The sequence below is a fragment of the Saimiri boliviensis genome, chromosome 5 (genome assembly GCF_048565385.1).
Source record: "Saimiri boliviensis isolate mSaiBol1 chromosome 5, mSaiBol1.pri, whole genome shotgun sequence".
Lineage (NCBI taxonomy): Eukaryota > Metazoa > Chordata > Mammalia > Primates > Cebidae > Saimiri > Saimiri boliviensis.
Window position 1 is genome coordinate 37,566,093 of NC_133453.1, and position 22,693 is coordinate 37,588,785.

Sequence of the window (22,693 nt, forward strand, 5' to 3'; positions counted from 1 at the left end):
TAAACCAGGCGTCCCCAAACTTTTTACACAGGGGGCCAGTTCACTGTCCCTCAGACCGTTGGAGGGCCGCCACATACTGTGCTCCTCTCACTGACCACCAATGAAAGAGGTGCCCCTTCCTGAAGTGCGGCGGGGGGCCGGATAAATGGCCTCAGGGGGCTGCATGTGGCCCGCGGGCAGTAGTTTGGGGACGCCTGCCCTAAACGCTGACTGACCCTGACCTCATGCCACTCTTCCCCACAATCCCTCAAGTATGTCCCATTTCTGCTAAATTTTATCTTCCAAGCTTCTAACCCTTAATATTCTAAATACAAAACCAACCTATAGGCAATCCCATCCCCAATTTAATACTAAATTTCACTAGCAAATGAAGTCACAAGAACAGAAAGGCATAGATCAATGTCTACCATAATTATACAATTAATAATGCTCAACAATATAATCATAATTTGATACTAAGACATATTTAAAGGATTACAGACCATGATCACTACATCCTTTTCTTAGAAAATCAAGCTGGTTTTGCATACTAAAGCCATCCCTGCAAATAAACATTAAATAAGAAGAATGAAGAAACCCAGATACTCATCTCCATAGATGCAGGAAGTACTTTCCACAAAGTCAACACCATTTCATCATAAAAACACCCAACAAACTAGGGATAGGAATTTTTATTAACACAGCAATCAGCCTTTCTGCCAAACCCATAACTAGAATCATCTCCATTGTTAGGGCCATATATGACAAAAACACAGCTAACATTATAAACAATGGGGAAAAGTTAAAAGCTCTTCCTCTATCTGGAACAAGTGTGGCTACTTTTACCACTTTTATCCATCATAGTACTGGAAGAGCAATTAGACAGGAGAATGCAATAAAAGGCACCCAAATTGGAAAAAAGGAAGTCAAATTGTCTCTGTTTGCAGGTGAAATGATCATATACATATAGAGAGAAAACCCTAAAGATTCTACCAAAAAACCTACTAGAAATGATAAATTTACTAAAGTTGCAAGACACATATCAATATACAAAAATGAGTAGCACGCCATGATGCACCAATAGTGAAACACCTAAGAAAGAAATCAAGAAAGATACTTCATTACAGTAGCTACTACCTCCACCAAAAAATGATACCTAGAGATGAACTTAACCAAAAAGGAGAAAGATCCCACAATGAAAACAATAAAACATAGATAAAAGCTATTAAAGCAGACACATGTAAATGGAAAAATATTCTATGTCCAAGCACTAGAAGAATATTGTTAAAATATTGGCTGGGCGCGGTGGCTCAAGCCTGTAATCCCAGCACTTTGGGAGGCCGAGGCGGGTGGATCACAAGGTCGAGAGATCGAGACCATCCTGGTCAACATGGTGAAACCCCGTCTCTACTAAAAATACAAAAAAATTAGCTGGGCATGGTGGCACGTGCCTGTAATCCCAGCTACTCAGGAGGCTGAGGCAGGAGAATTTCCTGAGCCCAGGAGGCGGAGGTTGCGGTGAGCCGAGATCGCGCCATTGCACTCCAGCCTGGGTAACAAGAGCGAAACTCCGTCTCAAAAAAAAAAAAAAAAAAAAAAAAAAATATATATATATATATATCTATATCACCCAGTGGAATCTACAGAATGAGCACAATCCCATTAAATTACAAAACATTCTTCATAGAAAAAAAATCCTGAAATTTACATAGACATGCAAAATACCTGAGACAAAAGAATCTTGCATAAAAAGAAAAAAGCTGGAAGCATCACACTACCCAATTTCAAAATATACTACAAACCTATAGTAACCAAAACAGCATGAAGTGGCACAAAAAAGGGGCAAGGGAGAGACAGATAGATAAATGACAGACAGACACAGACAAATGAAACAGAATAGAGAACTCAGAAATAAATTCACGCATTTACTGTCTACTCATTTTTAACAAAGGCACCAAAAAGACACCTTTGGGAAGGACAAACTCTTCAATAAACTGTGCTAGGGAAACACAACGCCCACATGTACAAGAATAAATCTAGACCATTATCTTAACATATACAAAAATCTACTCAAAATAAATATTTAAATGTAGGACCTGAAACTATGAAACTACTGGAGAAGAAAACATAGGATAAATGCTTCATGAAATTGGTTAGGACAAGGGATTTTCAAATAGACATCAAAAGCACAAGCAACAAAAGCAAAAATAGACAAATGCAATTACATTAAACATAAATGCTTCTGCAAAGCAGAGGAAGCAATCAGTAGCATGCAGAAACAATCCAGAAAATGGAAGAAAGTATTTGCAAACTGTGCATGAGGCAAGGGGTTAATACACAAAACATATAACGAACTCAAACTACTCGAAAGCAAAAATACAAATAATCTGATTTAAAAATCAGACAAAGATTTACCCAGAACTTTTGTTCCCCACCATTATTTCCCCATCTTCTTTTCCCGACCATCTTTGGCCTGCTCCCTCTCACCACCCTTTTTCTTCCTCCATCTAATCCAAAACTTTTCCACCATTTTCCCCCACTGTCATTTCGGAAAGACTTCTTTGTTCTCCTGCTCACTACTGTTTTTGCCATTCAGCTACCCAAAAACTTTTCTTGTTTTTCCCGTCTTTTCTCCCTTTCCCTGGCAACCTTCTTTTTCCCCCCTCCTGCTCTCGTCACCCTCTTTTGCTCCTTCATCTACCCAAAAACATTTCCCCCATCTTTTCTCAAAGCCTTCTCCCTACTTCTGCTGCTTACCACCTCTTTTCCCCCTTCATATACCCAAAATTGTTTCCCTCATCGTCTCTTCCCCCCTTCCTCGTCACCCTCTTTCCCTTGTCCATCTACTCAAAAACATTTACCCACCCTCTTTTTACAAACCCTTCTCCTCACTCCTGCTCACCACCCTTTTCCCCACCTACCTCCCAAGTTTTTGCCCACCATCTTTTCACAAAGCCTTCCCCACTTCTTGCTCGCCCTCTTCTTTCCCCTATCCTGCTTGTCACCCTTTTTGTCCTCCAGATACCCCAAACTATTTCCCCATCATCTCTTACCCAACCCTCTTTCTCCACTCCCGCTTGCCACCTTTATCCTTCTCCCTCTTGCCACCCTCTTTCCCCCCTGCATCTACTTAAAAACATATCTCCTCATCTTTTCACAAAACCTTCTCTCCCTCCAGCTTGCCACTCTTTTTCCCCTCCCTCTCTGCACCTACTTTTCTCCTTCCACTTGCCCCTCTTTTCCCACCTCCATCTACCTAAAATCGTTTTACCCACTGTTTTCTGTCTTTCTTTTCTTCCAATTGTATTTTTGCAAATCTTCTCTCCCTGCTGCTCACCCCCCGTTCGCCCTCATCACCCTCTTTTTCCTCCTCCCGCTTGCCAGAGAGTGAGACTCCATTTCAAAAAAAAAAAAAAAAAAAAAAAAAAAAAAAAAAAGGGACAGACTGTTAAATGTGCCTAGATATCTTCATAAGTCATCTATTTTCTATTTTCTATGTATCTTGAAAGGCCGTCCTGAATGGCGGGTATTTATCTAGTTTGTAAAAATAAAACATACTTCCTCTTCCCTTGAATATAAAACAGCATTGTGAGATTAGTGCTTTTTCCTTGGATCATTGTTCAGAATGAGGGTCAGCCCCCAGACAACCATGTTTTTACTGTCATGAATGGCAAGAGAAAATGTACAGCTCAATTTACTCACTGGACAAAAAGGCTCAAATTATGGCACAACTTGGCAGCCAAATTCCTATCAAGTAGAGACTTTGGACATACTGATCCCTCTCCACTTGCAACCGGGAACATGCACTTTTTGAGTGACATCATTCGAAATTACCCTGCCCAGACATACTTTTCATTGATTCTCTGAAGGGCAGTTCCAACAGATTCTCTGGGGCTTTCGCTGCATCATGAGAGGCAGTGCAGCTCTGCCCTTCGCCTTCCTGCAGTTTGTCACCTCTTCCCTATGATCTCAGAGGAACTTTGTCCCAAACCAACTATTTGTTCCTTGGGCTCTTTCATTTCCCCTAAAAATCACTTACTCCCCCTCTAAATTGCCTCCATCTCTATCTATCTCCCTCTCTCCTGAAGAGAGCACTCTTTAAGCATCAACCATCTGACCCTTCTTGCAGTCTGATTTTTGGCTGGCTCCCATGTCTATACCTGTTCTATGTTTTTCCTCTCCTGTTAAGCTGTCTTTGTTAGTTCATTTCTGCAGTGAACCTTTAGAGAGGAAAGTGAAAGCTTTCCTTCCAGCCATAAAATAGAATTATAAGGCAGAAAAGTTTAGACAGAATTTCCTATTTAAGTGCCAAAACTTCATATTCCATTTCTGATAAAGAGCACAAAGGTTAAAAGACAACAACAACTTATTTTTGACCCAAGGCTCTGTTGATATTCTGTTAAACAAACACCAACCTATTTAATTTTCATAATGTAAATGGCAGATATTTTTATAATTCTTATGCTAATAAATCATTTCCCTGTTTTTGGTAAAATTCAATATTCATAATAAAGTCCAGAATTGTTTTAAATAATTTCTTCTTATTTGTGATTACAAGTATATCTCTACAGGAAGTTAGTATACTCACAAAAAAGCTAATTTTTTGGAGGAAAAGGCCAACTGTAGAAACTCCCAGAAACACAATAGTGATAAGCAGCCACAGAACACCAAGAAAGTCATGCCCAGGATAAAAAAAATCAGATGGAAAACTGATCACCTGGAATAATAATAGTTGAAATAATGAAAAGGTCAATGACATTACAATATTTCAGTAAAAAATAATAATCTTTAGAAACCATCAACCTCCTCCAAGAGGTAACCATACTCCTCAGATATCACCAGAGGATTCCACTTCTTCAAAAAAAAATTGAAAGTTACCAGTCTCATGTTTTTCGCATGGCTGGCAGTGTTTTTAGGCATTCCAAATGTAGAGTGTCTTTTTTTCTTGACATAAAGCAGGGATATCCAATTTTTTGGCTTCCCTGGGCAACATTAAAAGAAGGAAACTTGTCTTAGGCCACACAAAAGATATGTTAACACTAAAAATAGCTGATAATCTAAAAACTATCACAAAAAGGCCAGGTGTGGTGGCTCATACCTGTATTCCCAGCACTTTGGGAGGCTGAGGCTAGCAGATCACCTGAGGTCAGGAGTTCCAGACCAGCCTGACCAAAATGGTGAACCCTCATCTCTACGAAAAATACAAAAATTAGTCAGGTATGGTGGCAGGCACCTGGAATCCCAGCTACTCAGGAGGCTGAGGCAGAAGAATCACTTGAACCAGGGAGGCGGAGGTTACAGTGAGCAAAGATCATGCCATTGCACTCCAGCCTGGGAGACAACAGGCAGATCTTGTCTAAAAAAAAAAAAAAAAAAAAAAAAAATCACAATTTTTTTTTTTTTTTTTTTGAGACAGTGTCCTGCTCAGTCGCCCAGGCTAGAGTGCAGTGGCGCAACGTTGGCTCACTGCAATCTCCACCACCTGGGTTCAAACCATTCTCCTGCCTCAGCCTCCTGAGTAGCTGGTATTACAGGCACCTGCAATCATGCCCGGCTAATTTTTATATTTTTTAGTAGAGACAGGGTTTTACCATGTTGGTCAGGAACTCCTGACCTCAACTGATCCACTGGCCTCAGCCTCCCAATTACAGGTGTGAGCCACCACACTTGGCCTGTCATTTCTTTATATTTGGATAACGTAAGGACTTTAAGACCCTTTCTCTTTTGGGTCAATCAATGATCTGCACCATACACATTTTACAAAACAAAGGACAATATAGTCCTCATTCACATCCTGGTCATGTCACACCTAGTGACTCCCACATTGCAAACTTCCCAGCAGATGCAGCCCTTTCCTCTCCATCTGATGGGTTTCTTAGTTCCCATCACATTGACTGGACACAGACTCCCTAGAGGCAGCCCCCAAGAGCAGAAGACACGGATGACTCAGAAGTTCCTAAAAAGGCATCAAACCAGATGACACAAAACTCAAATGACATTTCACTTTGTTTTGATTCATTTTGTTTGAGTCAAGAGTGCAGTGGGTATCCAACTTACCTTTTCTGGAATCTTTTGTAGTGATGGGGTTTGGCTCTGATGTCCAGGCTAGTCTTAAACTCCTGGACTCAGGTGATCTGCCCACCTTAATCCCCCAAAGCACTGAAATTACAGGCCTGCACTGTATTATTTGCCATGTGACACAGCCCAATAACAAGGAAGGAACCCCACAGGTCCAGCATCTACTCACATGGGTGAATTGATGGCTGGGAAACCCCAGCAGGAGAAACCAAAAGAGCAGCTACCGCACCCACATGTCCTAGTCCTCTCAGGGCAACCTGAGGTGGCCAGGACAGAGGTGGGAGTGGCTTAGGGCTGGAGGAGGGAAGGGGTTGGGGATGGGGCAGGATCCGAGTTGGGGACAGGGAAGGGAGGAAAGGAAAGGAGGGGAAGGGGGTATGCTGGGCACCTAAAGGAACGGGAGGAGAAAGGAGTCTGGGAAAGGATCCGGTTCAAACTAAGTCTTCAAGGGCGAGTGGGAGATTCAGCTACAAGTCACAGAAAAAGTCTGTCAGGGAAGCAACAAGACCCGTGGGGCAAGAACGTAGGAGGCTCAGGAGAAATTAGGAGAACAGGGCTCTGGTTTCCACCACACCTTTTCCTGTCTGGGTGCTGCCTAAGCAACCCTGGGGCTTTATACTCCCTCTCCACCAATTCCCAGCCCTGGAATGTGGTACCTCACAGTGGACATTCCATGGAGCACCCTTGTCCTCCAATGCCCCTCCCCCATCTCAGCCCCCCATGTGCCTCCCAAGGCTCTCTGGAACCTTCACAGTCCTGATTTCTGGTCTTCCCCACCAGCTCCCTGTCCCTGCTTCTGGGGAGCTCCTTCCCTCCTGAGCTCCCAGGGTTTCTCATGGTCAGTCTTGGCTGCAAAACATAAGAAACAAACTATGGCAGGATGGCAGGAAGAACCTCACACACAAGCAGAGTGGGAGGCTCCAATACCCCCTCTCAACCATTCATATTCTAAGCAACAAAACATCAGAAGGATGTGGAAGGTCCCAATAGTAAACCATCTCCATCACATCCATGGAGCCATCCGTCCATCATCCTGTATCTCGGGAACAAATGTTGGAGCTACATTGGTTTTAAGCATGCATGGTACATTTATAAAAATTAACCCGATTTATTCTGTTCATCAAGCAAATCTCAATATATTTCAGACAAATCCAATCATGCAGCAGGTTTCTGATCACAGAATTGTGCTATGCTAGAAGTCAAGGATTAAAAACTAATCAAATATTATTATATGCTTGGAAATTCAAAGTGCCCTTATAAGATATCAACAGAAGAAAGAATCCAAAATGAAACAAGACTGGCTTTATACTCACTGATAAGATCATAACATGGCAATCAAATGTCTCCCTCTGGCCTGGGAATTCCACTGTGTGGCACAAGGTTGTGTAGTCTCAAATCACCCCTAACCCATCTAGACATGTTAACATCTGAAACAGGGTGATGATGTCACTTATCTGTATTATCTTACTGCCTGTGAGGGTGGACTTTGAACTGAACCCTAATGGCGGGGGAGAAAACCAAGTTGACTCTCATGGCTGAGCTCCCAGGGATGTCCAAGGAATCTGTGCATTTCAAGAGACAAAGTTCATCAGCCTCTCTCCCGGGGAATTTGCCCACAATACCCAGAGGGTTTGGCAGCATCAGGAATGATGGGTGGGAGTGCCAAACAGGTGGGCAGGACCCAGGGGTCTGGTAACCAGGTAAGACCCCTACTGTCCATTATCTTTCCTGGACCTATCCTCAGCTAAACCTCCCAAAGGCCTGCTTCTGCCTGATCACACAGAATGTGCTCAAACTTGCTCAGGCCTCTCACAGCTGAAAACCACTGCTTTAAATCTCTTTACCATTACTATGACATAAAGTTATTGCAAACTGCAAATATTCTATTCATGCTACAAATGGAAAGCCAATGCCTTTACCATAAATAGAAAAACAACCCTGAGACACAAAAACAAAACGGGGATAACACAACTATGGTATTCAATTCTATTAGTATACTATCACCTGCATAAAGAGCCCCAGATTTAGATTGTCTTGGTTGTAAAAGGAGAGACCAAGTAAGTGTGTGTTGAAGTCAGATTAGCCCAAAAGTGAATGTCAGTGAGTACCATGATGTCCATGAAGGGTTGCTGGGGTCACCTTGATTATAGCCCATGCAAAGACAGGGCAAGGAAGGAGATGTGAGCACAGTTTGGGGCCTCAAATAGGGAAGGTGATTCATGCAACCTAGGAAAGGCTCCTCAAAGCCTGGGTCAACCTCCCTTGCAGGCAGGTCCCTCATGGAGGCAGGGCCAGGCACCTTTGATTTGAGACCAGCTATGCTGCTGACCAGCTGTGTAGCCCCGGGCTGGTTTCTTTCCACAAAATGGGAATGTCAATGGTTGTGTCAAAGACTGTCTGAAGATTGGCTGAAGCAACCTGTTAAGCACCTGTGTACTGTGTGTCATCACCTCCCAAGGACATCTTTCCTTCCAGAGCTGGCATCTTGGAAGGTCCTTGGCCACTAAAGACAGTAATGATGATAACAGCAGTAAATCATCATTTATGGCTGTTGAGGAAGGGCCAGGGAGTAGGGCTCCTAGGTCCTTGATAACAATGAGGATCTGAGGACTCCTGGGGACAGCTGAGTGAGTCTTGTATGTTTCCAGGGGCCAGGTCTGCCTTCAGTGGCATTGGGCCTAGGCTGGGATGCTGAGGCAGCCACTGGAGCATCAGCAGTACAAACAGCCACAGAGACAGTGGATCCATCAGAGGTGGCAGGTGTAGGATCATCTGTCCACCAAGTAGAGTCACCAAGCCTGGCTGACCACTGCCCCCCACAGACGATGCCCTGTCCCTTGCCTCACACTTTGGTAGGGCAGCAGCTGGCACCTGGGGCCTCATGGAGCATCCTCTAAGACCTCTGTGTCCTGGTCATTGAATGGGCACTTGAGTCACCCAGGGCCATTGGAATGAGGAAGAATCAGGCCCCAAGATGTTTTGGGACAGTGTTTAGCACAGGAAAAATGCACAGAATGCATGCACGACACAAGGGAAGTGTTGGTGTGGGAGCCAATATTTTATGACCTCCAGCCCCAATCTGAGCACTCTCACCTGTGCAATCTGAAAGGAATAAGACACTTGCAGGAAAGATAGTGCCTGGATTTAACTTAAAGGAACTAAAATGCTGAATGTTCACACCCCTGATAACCCTCTAAATAAACTCTCTCAATGCTCCCATCTTTACCGCTATCATATGGGGTAACTGAAGCAGAGATTTACTGACTCAATGTCACTCAGTTGAGTCTGAATTCACTGCTGATCATATCTGAACAAATTGCTTTTTCTGAACTTTACTCTGTTTGATCATGTTGCTGCTGATTTTGTGCAGTTCTGGGACAAACTCCACCTGGTTGATCAGCGGTGACTCAGTCCTGCTGTCATTTCCCATCAATTCCCCACTCTCCTCCTCTGCCCCTCCACAGTCTCCCGCATAGGCTGACACCATACAGTGGCCCTAATGGAGTCCACCGAGTATTTCAGGTTCTCCTCTGGACCCCTTGAAAATGGGAGGTAGTTATGGAATTTGCTTTGACTCAGGAGATGTGAGTGGAAGTGAAGTGTGTCACCTCAAGGCAAAAGAGTTGGGAGCCATTGAGACTGGCCACTCTTTCCTTCATCTCTTAGAGCCACTGATATGTCCCACATGGAGGCTGCTCCTTTATTCTGGTGGCAGATGAGAGGATGTGGAGCACAGGGCCCAGGAGAGCTATGGGGACGTGCAGCATGAGCAGGAAAAGAGCCTTCAGTGTTGTAAATTTCCATTGTTTGGGGCTGTTTATTACCTACAGTGATACCTGGTCCATCCTAGCAGGCACGTATCATCTATTCCATGCTCTGTAAAGCAGACTAGCCTACAGTCAGAACATGAATTGGCTGTCAGGCACATGTAGGTTTCAGTTCCAGCTCTGCCTCTTATTGACTGCAACCTCAGGCATTTAACTTTCAGTCTCTGAGCCTCAGTTTCAACTCTGTAAAATGGGTTGGCTATATTACTTCAGGTTGTGGAGAGAATTAAATGAAATAAAAATGCATGTAGAGCATTGAGCCCAGGACCTGGCACACATAGTACTCAACGTTAGCCATGTAGCTTCAGAATGTGTACTGATTGTCAATACTCAGACAATGCAGCAAAGTGTCACAAAAAGAGAAATGTAAACTTATTTGCATATGTATTCTTTCAATCTTTAATTTTAAACAGATAGGATAAAACTATGGACAAGGCACAGTGGCTCATGCCTGTAATCCCAGCACTTTGGGAGGCAGTGGTGGGCGGATCATGAGGTCAGGAGTTTGAGATCAGTCTGGCCAATATGGTGAAACCCCATCTTTACTAAAAAATATAAAAGTTAGCCAAGCATGGTGGTGCACACCTGTAGTCCCAGCTACTCAGGACGCTGAGGCAGGAGAATCGCTTGAACCCAGGGAGGTGAAGGTTGTAGTGAGCCGAGATCACAACAGTGCACTTTAGCCTGAGTGACAGAATGAGACTGTCTCAAAAAATAATAAACCATGTATATTCTTTCGTAGCCAGTATTTTTCTCTTAAATAGTATATTGTTAAAATATTTTTAGCTCAAAAATAAAAGATCATTTTTGAGATTATCATTTTAAATGACAAGATAATGCTCAATTTAATGAATAATTTAATTACTACTATTGAACTTTTTGTAGATTGCAAAGAGCATTCAAAACAAATGAAGAAGAATAAAAATATGTATTACATGTTGTAAATATGATTTTGTTAAATCTTTTATTAAGAAATATAGAACAGGCCGGGCGCGGTGGCTCAAGCCTGTAATCCCAGCACTTTGGGAGGCCGAGGCGGGTGGATCACGAGGTCGAAAGATCGAGACCATCCTGGTCAACATGGTGAAACCCCGTCTCTACTAAAAATACAAAAAACTAGCTGGGCGTGGTGGTGCATGCCTGTAATCCCAGCTACTTAGGAGGCTGAGGCAGGAGAATTGCCTGAGCCCAGGAGGCGGAGGTTGCGGTGAGCCGAGATCGCGCCATTGCACTCCAGCCTGGGTAACAAGAGCGAAACTCCGTCTCAAAAAAAAAAAAAAAAAAAAAAAAAAAAGAAATATAGAACATATATATGTAATATAGAATTTATTTATTATGAGTCATGTCAAAAAATAGTTTAGAAGCTGCTGATTTGTTTCCTTTTCAAATTTTGCAGGATAATTTTTTTTTTTTTTTTTTTTTTTTTTTTTTTTTTTTTTTTTTTTTTTTTTTCTTTTTTTTTTTATTGCATTTTAGGTTTTGGGGTACATGTGATGAACATGCAAGATTGTTGCATAGGTACACACATGGCAGTGTGCTTTGCTGCCTTCCGTCCCCTCACCTGTATCTGTCATTTCTCCCCATGCTATCTCTTCCCACCTCCCCACCCCCCGCCCCTCCCCCATTTCCCCCCAACAGACCCCAGTGTGTAGTGCTCCCCTCCCTGTGTCCATGTGTTCTCATTGTTCAACACCCGCCTATGAGCGAGAATATACGGTGTTTGATTTTCTGCTCTTGTGTCAGTTTGCTGAGAATGATGGTTTCCAGGTTCATCCATGTCCCTATAAAGGACGTGAACTCATCGTTTTTGATGGCTGCGTAATATTCCATGGTGTATATGTACCACATTTTCCCTATCCAGTCTATCATCGTTGGGCATTTGGGTTGGTTCCAGGTCTTTGCTATTGTAAACAGTGCTGCAATGAACATTCGTGTGCACGTGTCCTTGTAGTAGAATGATTTATAATCCTTTGGATATATACCCAGTAATGGGATTGCTGGGTCAAATGGGATTTCTATTTTTAGGTCCTTGAGGAATCGCCACACTGTCTTCCACAATGGTTGAATTAATTTACATTCCCACCAACAGTGTAAAAGTGTTCCTATTTCTCCACATCCTCTCCAGCATCTGTTGTTTCCCGATTTTTTAATGATCGCCATTCTAACTGGTGTGAGATGGTATCTCAATGTGGTTTTGATTTGCATTTCTCTGATGACCAGTGATGATGAGCATTTTTTCATATGTTTGTTGGCCTCCTGTATGTCTTCTTTTGTAAAGTATCTGTTCATATCCTTCACCCATTTTTGAATGGGCTTGTTTGTTTTTTTCTTGTAGATCTGCTTTAGTTCTTTGTAAATTCTGGATATCAGCCCCTTGTCAGATGGGTAGACTGCAAAAATTTTTTCCCATTCTGTTGGTTGCCGATTCACTCTACTGACTGTTTCTTTTGCCGTGCAGAAGCTGTGGAGTTTGATTAGGTCCCATTTGTCTATTTTGGCTTTTGTTGCCATTGCTTTTGGCGTTTTGGTCATGAAGTCCTTGCCTACACCTATGTCCTGAATGGTTTTGCCTAGATTTTCTTCTAAGGTTTTTATGGTATTAGGTCTGATGTTTAAGTCTTTAATCCATCTGGAGTTAATTTTGGTGTAAGGTGTCAGGAAGGGGTCCTGTTTCTGCTTTCTGCACATGGCTAGCCAGTTTTCCCAACACCATTTATTAAACAGGGAGTCCTTTCCCCATTGCTTGTTTTTGTCAGGTTTGTCGAAGATCAGATGGTTGTGGGTATGTTGTATTTCCTGTGAGGCCTCTGTTCTGTTCCATTGGTCTATATCTCTGTTTTGGTACCAGTACCATGCTGTTTTGATTACTGTAGCCTTGTAGTATAGTTTGAAGTCCGGTAGTGTGATGCCTCCCGCTTTGTTCTTTTTGCTTAGAATTGACTTGGCTATGCGGGCTCTCTTTTGGTTCCATATGAAGTTTAAGGTGTTTTTTTCCAGTTCTGTGAAGAAGGTCATTGGTAGCTTGATGGGAATAGCATTGAATCTGTAAATTACTTTGGGCAGTATGGCCATTTTCACGATGTTGATTCTTCCTAACCATGAACATGGAATGTTTCTCCATCTGTTTGTATCCTCTCTTATTTCGTTGAGCAATGGCTTGTAGTTCTCCTTGAAGAGGTCCTTTACGTTCCTTGTTAGTTGTATTCCTAGGTACTTTATTCTCTTTGTAGCAATTGTGAATGGCAGTTCGTTCTTGATTTGGCTCTCTTGAAGTCTATTACTGGTGTATAGGAATGCTTGTCATGTCAAAAAATAGTTTAGAAGCTGCTGATTTGTTTCCTTTTCAAATTTTGCAGGATAATTTTTTTTTTTTTTTTTTTTTTTGACAGAATCTGGCTCTGTTGCTCGGGTTGAAGTGCCCTGGCACAATCTCAGCTCATTGAAACCTCCTCCTCCTGGGTCCAAGTAGTTTTCCTGTCTCTACAGGTGCACATGATCAAGCCTGGCTAAATTTTGTGTTTTTAGTAAAAACAAGGTTTTGCCACATTCTTCAGGCTGGTCTTGAACTCCTAACCTCAGGTGATCCACCTACCTCTGCCTTCCAAAGTGCTGGGGTTACAGGCATTAGCCACCACACCCAGCCTAAATTTTGCAGGATAATAAGTAACCTTTAGGCCAGGCACTTTGGCTCACCTCTGTAATCCCAGCCATTTGAAACAACCAGGCAGGAGGATTGCTTGATGTCAGGAGTTTAAGACTAGCTTGGCTAACATGGTGAAATCCCATCTCTACTAAAAATACAAAAATTAGCTGGGTGGCACATGCCTATAGTTCCAGCTACTTGGGAGGCTGAGACAGGAGAATTGCTTGGACCCAGGAGGCAGAGGTTGCAGTGAGCTGAAATCTCATCATTGCACTGAAGCCTGGGCAAAAGAGCACAACTCTGCCTCAAATAAATAAATAAATAAAATAACATGTTGAAGTACTGCTGGGCACTTGTCTGGTTGTTTTTCTCTAGGTTAACATGCCAGCAGTGATTCTTTTTGAGTTTCTGACACAAGACAGTACTTTTTAGCCAAATAAGTCAACTACTCTACCCGCTCCCTAAGCCACTTGCATGGAAGGAAAAAGGAGGAAAAAGCCCGTATTATGACTGCCTATGCTTCCCCCAGTCATGGCCCCCTGTGAGACATGGGGCAGCCAAGACCAGGAACTGTTCAAGGGCACCAGGCCACATCTGTCTGTGATCACTCACCTTTCTCAGGTACTTGCATGGGGGATGGCACTGACTTTACGTGCTGCTGCAGCTCCTTGGTGAGCTGGCCATGGTCATGGGACAAGAACTGTGGGGTCAGGATAATAGAGGGCTTCACCACCTGCAGAATGGGAACAGAAGCTCATGATGAGTGCCAACCTATTAGATAATTAAAAAAATTTTTTTTTCTTGAATGAGTGGAAAAACAAAGTGATGCTTGAGTCTATAGTGGTCAAGAGCATGGGAGCCTCAGAAAAGGACAGAACAAAGTTCAAATTCCTGTACTTTGAATTTCTACTTCATGCCATGCAAAATTACTTTACCCCTCTTCACCTGTTTCCTTCTGTGTGAAATGGGAACAATAAATTTCATTCCTCATTCAGTTTCTGTCAAGAGTCTAAAACATCCAATTCATTTAAGTGTATCATCATTTCTGTCATAACTAGTGGGATCGATTTCACTATTATTGCATATACAGTTTTGTGCCTAAAATCTATAAAAAAAGAAAATGTTAACTTTAAAAAGTGTCAATGATTTGTAATTGTAATATTATTAATCATAACCATATTTAATCACACAAGGCCTTGTACATGGCAGGTGCTCAATAAACACTTGTTGAATCAATGCATGTGGGCTTTGCAGCCACACTGTTTAGGTCCTATTCTGTCTCCACCACTTATTAGCTGAGTGATCTGGGGAAGATAATTCACCTTTTCATGTCTCTGTTTTTTTCTGCATAAACTATAGATAATAAGAATCCCTAGTTCATTAGGTTGTTGCGAGGGGTGAGTGATTTGGCACAGAGTAGGGGCTTGTTAAACATTAACTGTGGTAAACGTCCAAATTTTCCTTTTCAGAGCCAGAGACGAGGCCATAGTGCCACCTGGTGACCCTACAGTGTAAATACACATGATCACCAATACGCTTTCTCTCCACCACAGGTCCCAGACTGGGTAGTTACCACCTGGAGGTTTTTGCTGCATCTGCCTTCTCAGTGCTCACGTAAAGACTTTCACATTTTCCTCTCTGCATCCCTGCAGATGAAGTTCAGGTTGCCTGACACAGCTGGGTGATCCACAGGGCAGTGACCACCTATGCTAGCCCTGTGAGGTCACTGGAGAATGTTCCTTCCTTCTCAAGCTCTGAGCAGATGCCATGGCTGTGGTGACCCACACTCTCAAGTTTCTTGCTTTGGAGGGTCACATTTTCTGTTGGCAAGGAAGGCAAAGATCACAGGAAGCCAGAGACCCAGGACCTCTCTGTGCCACGGGCCCAGTCTATAAGGACCTGAACATTCTATGCTAAAAGCCCAAGGCTTGGGTGCTCCCCAGGGCTTCTCGCCTCATGGCCTCTGCTGAGGGAGGATGAATACTATGTCCTCCCAGAGCTTTGGGAGCTTGTAGCAAGCAGCTTCCCTAGCACAAAATCTCTTGGAAACCTCAAACTGTATCTGAAACATTCATACACATTTTGCATCCTACTTCCCATATGTCAGCCTGCTTTAGGACAAAGAAACCTTAGTTTCCTAAATATGCAAGAGAAATGGGTATTGTAGGACAATGTGGCTTTTAAAAACATGTTTTTATTTAGGCCATGCATGATGTCTCATGCCTGTAATCTCAGCACTTTGGGAAGCTGAGGTGGGTGGATCACCTGTGGTCAGGAGTTTGAGATCAGCCCGACCAACAAGGAAAAACCCCTTGTCTACTAAAAATACAAAATTAGCTGGACATGTTGGCTCATCCCTGTACTCCCAGCTACTTGGGAGGCTTAGGCAGAGGTTGTGGTGAGCAAAGATTGTACCATTGCACTTCAGCATGGGAAACAAAAGCAAAACTCTGTCTCAAAATATAAATATACAGATTGGTATTTAAAAATCTTCCCCATCCCCTTTCTGAACTCCAAGAATGCCAAATACTTATTCAACAAATATTAAATGCCTACTATGGCTCACCTGTAATCCCAACACTTTGGGAGTGCAGTGGCTCACCTGTAATCCCAACACTTTGGGAGGCCAAGGCTGGTGAATCACTTGAGGCAGGAGTTTGAGACCACCCTGGCCAACATGGTGAATCCCCATCACTACTAAAAGTACAAAAATTAGCTGGGTGTGGTAGTGGATGCCTGTAATTCCAGCTCCTCGGGAGGCTGAGGCAGGAGAATTGCTTGAAGCCAGGGGGTAGAGGCTGCAGTGAGCAGAGATCGTGCCACTGCATTCCAGCCTGGGCAACAGAGCAAGGCCCCATCTCCAAATGAATGAATGAATGAATATGAATGCCTACTATGTGACAGCCATGATTCATGGTCTTGGGGGTACAGCAGAGAAGAAAAGGACAGGATTCCTCTTTCATGTAACTTACATTCTTATACGATAGTAAGAGTTAATATTAATTAAGCCGTTACTACATGTTAGTCACAGTGCAAAATCATTCCCACACTTATTACACTTAAACCTGCTAGCAAGCTTACAAAGTGCATAGTTGTTTTTCCATTAAAAACCAAGTTTCAGACAGGCTTGGTGGCGCACGCCAATAATCCCAGCACTTTGAGGGGCTCAGGCAGGTGGATCACTTGAGGTCAGGAGTTTGAGACCAGCCTGGCCAACATGATGAAACTCAGTCTCTACTCAGCCACCGTGCCCGGTCTGAATATTCTTTTAAAAGTGACCTGTGATTCTTTTCTGATCAAGTGTTTTCAAACTTGATATCTTTGATGGGTTTTGCCAGCGTCAAAATCCTAAATCAAGTATTTTTGGTTTCAAATTAACTTTGGGATTTTTCAGCTGGGTCCCTCAGGGAGTCTAAACAATGTATCTAAGATCTTGCCAGATATTTAATGATTAGATTTATTTGGCAGGTTGTATGGGCGGGCATTGTCAAATGTGGTGATACTGCATGGGAGGGCATTGTCAAACGAGGTGACAATGTATCTCATCTCAGTTATATTTATGCGTATATTGTTGATACACATGTCCCAAAAATTACATACATTTATACAATTTTAATATGGTATGACTTGTAATTTTGATTGTTATGCTAAATATTTGCTAAAGTCATATGTGTATAAACATGTTATTAATGGCTTGGCATGGTTGCTCATGCCTATAATCGCAGCATTTTGGGAGATATGACGCAAGTGGATTAACTGAGGTCAAGGAGTTGAAGACCCACCTGACCAATATGTTGAAACCATGTTTCTACTAAAAATATAAAAATTAGCCAGGTATACTGACACATGCCTGTAGTCCCAGCTCCTTGGAAGGCTGAGGCAGAATTGCTCAAATCAGGGAGGTGAAGGTTGCAGCGAGCAGAGATGGTGCCACTGCACTACAGACTGGGTGACAGAGTCAGACTCCATCTCAAAAGAAAAAAGTTATTAATGCATTCTAAAGATTTTATGAAATTTATAAAAGTCCAATGTTCTGGCCAGGTGAGGTGGCTCATGCCTGTAATCCTAGCACTTTGAGAAGCCAAGGCGGGTGGATCACAAGGTCAAGAGGTTGAGACCAGCCTGGCCAACATGGTGAAAACCCATCTCTACTAAAAATTAAAAAATTAGCCGGGCAAAGTGGTGCATGCCTATAATCTCAGCTACTCAGGAGGCTGAAGCAGGAGAATTGTTTGAACCCAGGGGAGGAGGTTCTGGTGAGCCAAGACCATTCCACTGCACTCCAGCCTGGGCAACAGAGTGAGACTCCATCTCAAAAACAAACAAAACACAGTCTGGTGGTCCTGATGTGATGTTGTCAGTCATGATTCTGGTTACTGTCTTAAAATGCTGCACATAAAATAAGGAATTAAATTTTCTAATGAATTGAGAACTTTAATCAATTCTCATTATAACTACTGTTTTCATCATCCACTGTTACCATTTTGAATTCTATTCTAAAAATATTTGTAATCAGCAATAGTACAAATTTTGTTTTTCTTTTTTTTCTTTTTTTTTTTTTTTGGAGACAGCATCTCACTCTGTCACCTAGGCTGGACACATACTCTACTGCAACCTCTGCCTCCTGGGTTCAAGTAATTCTTCTGTCTCAGCCTCCAAAGTAGCTGGGACTACAGGTGGCTGCCACCACGCCTAGTTAGTTGGTGGCAGTATAGACGGGATTTCAGCATGTTGGCCAGGCTGGTCTTGAACTCCTGACCTCATGATCCACTGGCCTAAGCCTCCCAAAGTGCTGGGATTACAGCCATAAGCCACTGAGCCCTGCCCCCAAATTTGCTTTTTATGGAAAAAACTAAAGCGCCCTCTTGAACACATGTTTCCAATAACTCACATCAATGAACTACCCAGGCTTCACCACTACACTGACACAGGCATGTGAGAAACTCGCACTTGTACCCCCTCAATACATTACAAATAAATTTTTTTAAAAAAAATCAGTGGGCCGGGTGCAGTGTCTCCCGCGTATAATCCCAGCACTTTGGGAGGCCAAGGCAGGTAAATCACTAGTGGTCAACAGTTCGAGACCAATCTGGCCAACATGGTCTAACCCTGTGTCTACTAAAAACACAAAAATTAGCCAGGTGTGGTGGTTCATGTCTGTAATCCCAGCTACTCAGGAGGCTGAGGCATGACAATAGCTTGAATCTGGGAGGTGGAGATTGCAGTGAGCCAAAATTATGCCACTGCTCTCCAGCCTCGGTGACAGAGTGAGACGCAGTCTCAAAAATAAAAACAAAAATAAATGAACTAAAACCAATTTCTAGAACTCTAATAAGGAAACCTAAAGGTTCAAAAAACTGATAAGATCAAGCAAAACAAAAAATCTATTAAGATAATGGTTTTATAACTTGTATTTAAAACTTTTTTGATTATTACTTTTTTTTTTTTTTTTTTTTTTGAGACAGTCTCACTCTGTCTCCTAGGCTGGAGTGCAGTGGTGCAATCTCGGCTCCCCACAACCTCTGCCTCCTGAGTTCAAGCGATTCTCTTGCCTCAGCCTCCCGAGTAGCTGGGACTGCAGGTACGCGCCACTACGCCCAGCTAATTTTTGTATTTTTATTAGAGATGGGGTTTCACCATGTTGGTCAGGCTCGTTTCAAACTTCTGATTTCAGGTGATGCCGGCCCCTTCTTCCCCTCCCCGGTCCTCCTCCCTCCCCCGTCCTCCTCCTTCCCCCTGCCTGGGACTCTCAAAGTGCTGGGATTACAGGAGTGAGCCCCACACCTGGCCCTTTACTTGTTTTGTTTTCTAGATTTAAGAAAAGTATTTCTTAGAAGTCATCTATAATTTACACTGATTTGGTAAACCACAATTTTGTGAACAAAGGTGGGTGGAAGCGTTTGTTTCTCCTCTCCCTTCTTGATCCCTCCAAAGTTTGGAAACTATTCATAAATATCCTTTTTTCTTTTTTTGAGATGGCATCTTGCTCTGTTGCCAGGCTGGAGTTCAGCAGTGGTATGATCTCAGCTCACTGCAACCGCTGCCTCCTGTGTTCAAGCAATTCTTCTGCCTCAGCCTCCCGAACAGCTGGAACTACAGGCGCCTGCCACCACGCCTGCCTAATTTTTGTGCTTTTTAGTAGAGACGCATTTCATTATGTTGGCCAGGCTGGTCGTGAACTCTTGACCTCGTGATCTATTCGTCTTGGCCTCCCAAAGTGCTGGGATTACAGGGTGAGCCACCGCCTCCAGCAAAACTATTTATAAATATTCTTATTTTCATCTTCATATGTTCTCTGTATCAGCAGGCAATAATTAGAAAGAGTGGTTCTATCAACAACCTTTGACTGAAGCATCCTATTTAAGAATATGCAGAAAATGCCTGGCCCCGAGTTTGCAGACTCACAGTGAGGAAGAAAGTGTCCCTCGCTGCAGGCCCGAGAGCCTTAGAGCTTTTCCGGGAGCAACTTGGCAGGGAGGGTACCAGCAGCTGCTCGCGGGCAGGAACCAGGGGGCGCAGCCCTGGGCGACCCTCGGGCCAGCGGGAACCTTCTGCTTCCTGGCTTCTTTCTCCTCCGCCCTGCCCACTGCTGGGGGAGCAGCGGCAGTCTCCTGCCTGGAGGTCCCTCTATCGCCTCCTTCTGCCGTGGGAAGGGAGAGGCGGTGGCTGGAGTAGGGTGAGTGGCTTAAGGCAAGAGCCCATCCGGCCCCACGGGGAATATGGCGACCTGGGCAGCATCAGCCTCCTGGGCTGCACCACTGAGTTCCCTGAGAAGGGAAGGCGCCTCGCGAGAAGACACCGCTAGCGGAACCCCGGCCTCGCCCCCCTTGGGGCGCTGGGCACCAACGAGCACCACAGCAACCTCCACGCAGCGCCACAGCAACCTCCACGCAGCGCCACAGCAACCTCCAGGCAGTGCCCACATCAGCCTGCAGGGGTCGCCGAGTGCACGGCATCTGCAGCTGCCAATCCAGGGAGTGAACTGCACTGTTGCCCCGTCACACTGACCAGGGTGGCCCAGACCAGCAGCAGCTGGTGGCGCAGCCCACAGCCACCGCCCCGGGGTGACCAGGAGGAGCAGGATGGTGTCCTGAAAAAGGGCAAGAGCTCAGAGCTCAGGTCCCGTGCCAGGAAAGGCCAGGAGCAGAAGATGGAGAGATGGAGATGGAGAAATAGCAGAGGGGAAGGAGTGGCACTCCACTGGTGGGGTCAGCATCTGCTGGTGAGGTTAGAGGATGAAGCAGCAGAAAGAGCAGAAACGAGAAGGTGCAATGACACAGGGGAGCACAATGCAGAATCCAGCCCCAGGACTCCAACAAAGGCTGGCTTTAATTCCAGCTCATACCCCCACCCCAATCAGAGAGGATCAGGGGTGAGGGACGACCCAAGGAACATTGGAACCTGAAGGGTGGGAATCTGAGGCCAGAACTGATTGTGGGAAATGGTGGGATCAGGAAAGGAGAAAGTGAGGCAAAATGGGGGCATGGGGGTGGGGGAACAGTGAGCTGGGATAGGAAGGATTAGAAATCAGAACCTTAGGAAGGATCCAGAAAAGAACTGTCCTTTTTTTTTTTTTTTTTTTAAGAGATGGGGTTTCTCCATGTTGGCCAGGCTGGTCTTGAACTCTTGACCTCAGGTGATCCATCCCCTTCGGCCTCCCAAAGTGCTGGGATTACAGTCATGAGCCACTGTGCCCGGCCAGGAACTGTCCTTAAGGAGATGCATGCTGCAGCCAGCGTGGTGACTCATGCTTGTAATCCCAGCAATTTGGGAGGCCAAGGCGGGCGGATCACCTGAGGTCAGGAGTTAGAGACCAGCCTGGCCAACATGGCAAAACCAAAATTCTACTAAAATTACAACAATTAGCCAGGCGTGGTGGTGTTCACCACTAATCTCAGCTACTTGGGAGGCTGAGGCAGGAGAGTCACTTGAACCTGGTAGGTGGAAGTTAAGCTTAGATTGCACCACAGCACTCCAGTTTGGGCAAGAGTGAGATTCTGAAAAAAAAAAAAAAAAAAAAAAAAAAAAAAAAAAAAGGTGTGTACTGAAGATAAGGAAGGGGTTATAACAAGTGTTAGCAAGGTCAGAGAGCAATCACCATCTTTAACTACCATATGTGGAATATAAAATGGTAAAGCCTATTTTTAACATAGTTTCATATTTCCTCACAAAGTGAAAAATAGGCTGGGCACGGTAGCTAATGCCTGCAATCACAGCACATTGGGAGGCTGAGACAGGTAGATCATTTGAGTCCAGGGGTTCAAGACCAGCCAGGACAACATCGCAAAACCCCATCTCAAGTAGAAATACAAAAATTAGCCGGGCATGGTGGCACACACCTGGAGTCCCAGCTACTTGGAAGGCTGAGACAGGAGGATTGCTTGAGCCCAGAATGTAGAAGTTGCAGTAAGCTGAGATTGCACCACTGCACTCCGGCCTGGAAGATAGCACAAGACCCTGTCTCAAAAAAGAAAGGCTGGACATGGTGGCTCAGGCCTGTAATCCGAGCACTTTGAGAGGTGGAGGCAGAAGGATCACTTGAGGTCAGCAGTTTGAGACTAGCTTGGCTAACATGGCAAAATCCCATCTCTACTAAAAATACAAAAATTACAGGTGGCATGCACCTGTAATCGCAGCTACTTGGGAGGCTGAGGCAGGAGAATTGCTTAAACTCAGGAGGTGGAGGTTTCGGTGAGCTAATATCATGCCACTGCACTACATCCTGGCCAACAGAGCAAGGTCCCATCTCAAAAAAGAAGAAAACCCAAAATGCCTGGGAGTGGCAGGGTGCAGTGGCTCACCCCTGTAATCTCAGCATTTTGGGAGGCTGAGACAAGCATATCACCTCAGGCTGGGAGTTTGAGACCAGCCTGACCAACATGGAGAAACCCCATCTCTACTAAAAATACAAAATTTAGCTGGGTATGGTGGCATGCACCTGTAATCCTACCTACTCAAGAGGCTAAGGCAGGAGAATCGCTTGAACTCGGGAGGTGGAGGTTGTAGTGAGCCAAGATTGCACTACTGCACTCCAGCCTGGGTGACAAAGGGAGACTCTGTCTCAAAAAAATACAAAAACTTAGCTGTGCATGGTAGTGGGAGCCTGTAATCTCAGCTACTCGAGAGAGGTGAGGCAGGAAACTTGTTTGAACCCAGGAGAGGGAGG

At 44.2% G+C, this 22,693-nt stretch overlaps 1 protein-coding gene across 1 annotated transcript in view; it reads right to left on the reverse strand.

The window, feature by feature from the left end:
• Positions 1-22,693, reverse strand: part of LOC141584688 (uncharacterized) — a 119,867-nt gene that overhangs the window by 63,862 nt on the left and 33,312 nt on the right. The window contains exon 3 of the mRNA XM_074400170.1: positions 14,140-14,260. Within this exon, the coding sequence (XP_074256271.1) occupies positions 14,254-14,260 (7 nt within the window). The 3' untranslated portion in view covers positions 14,140-14,253. The remainder of the gene's footprint in view (positions 1-14,139; positions 14,261-22,693) is intronic.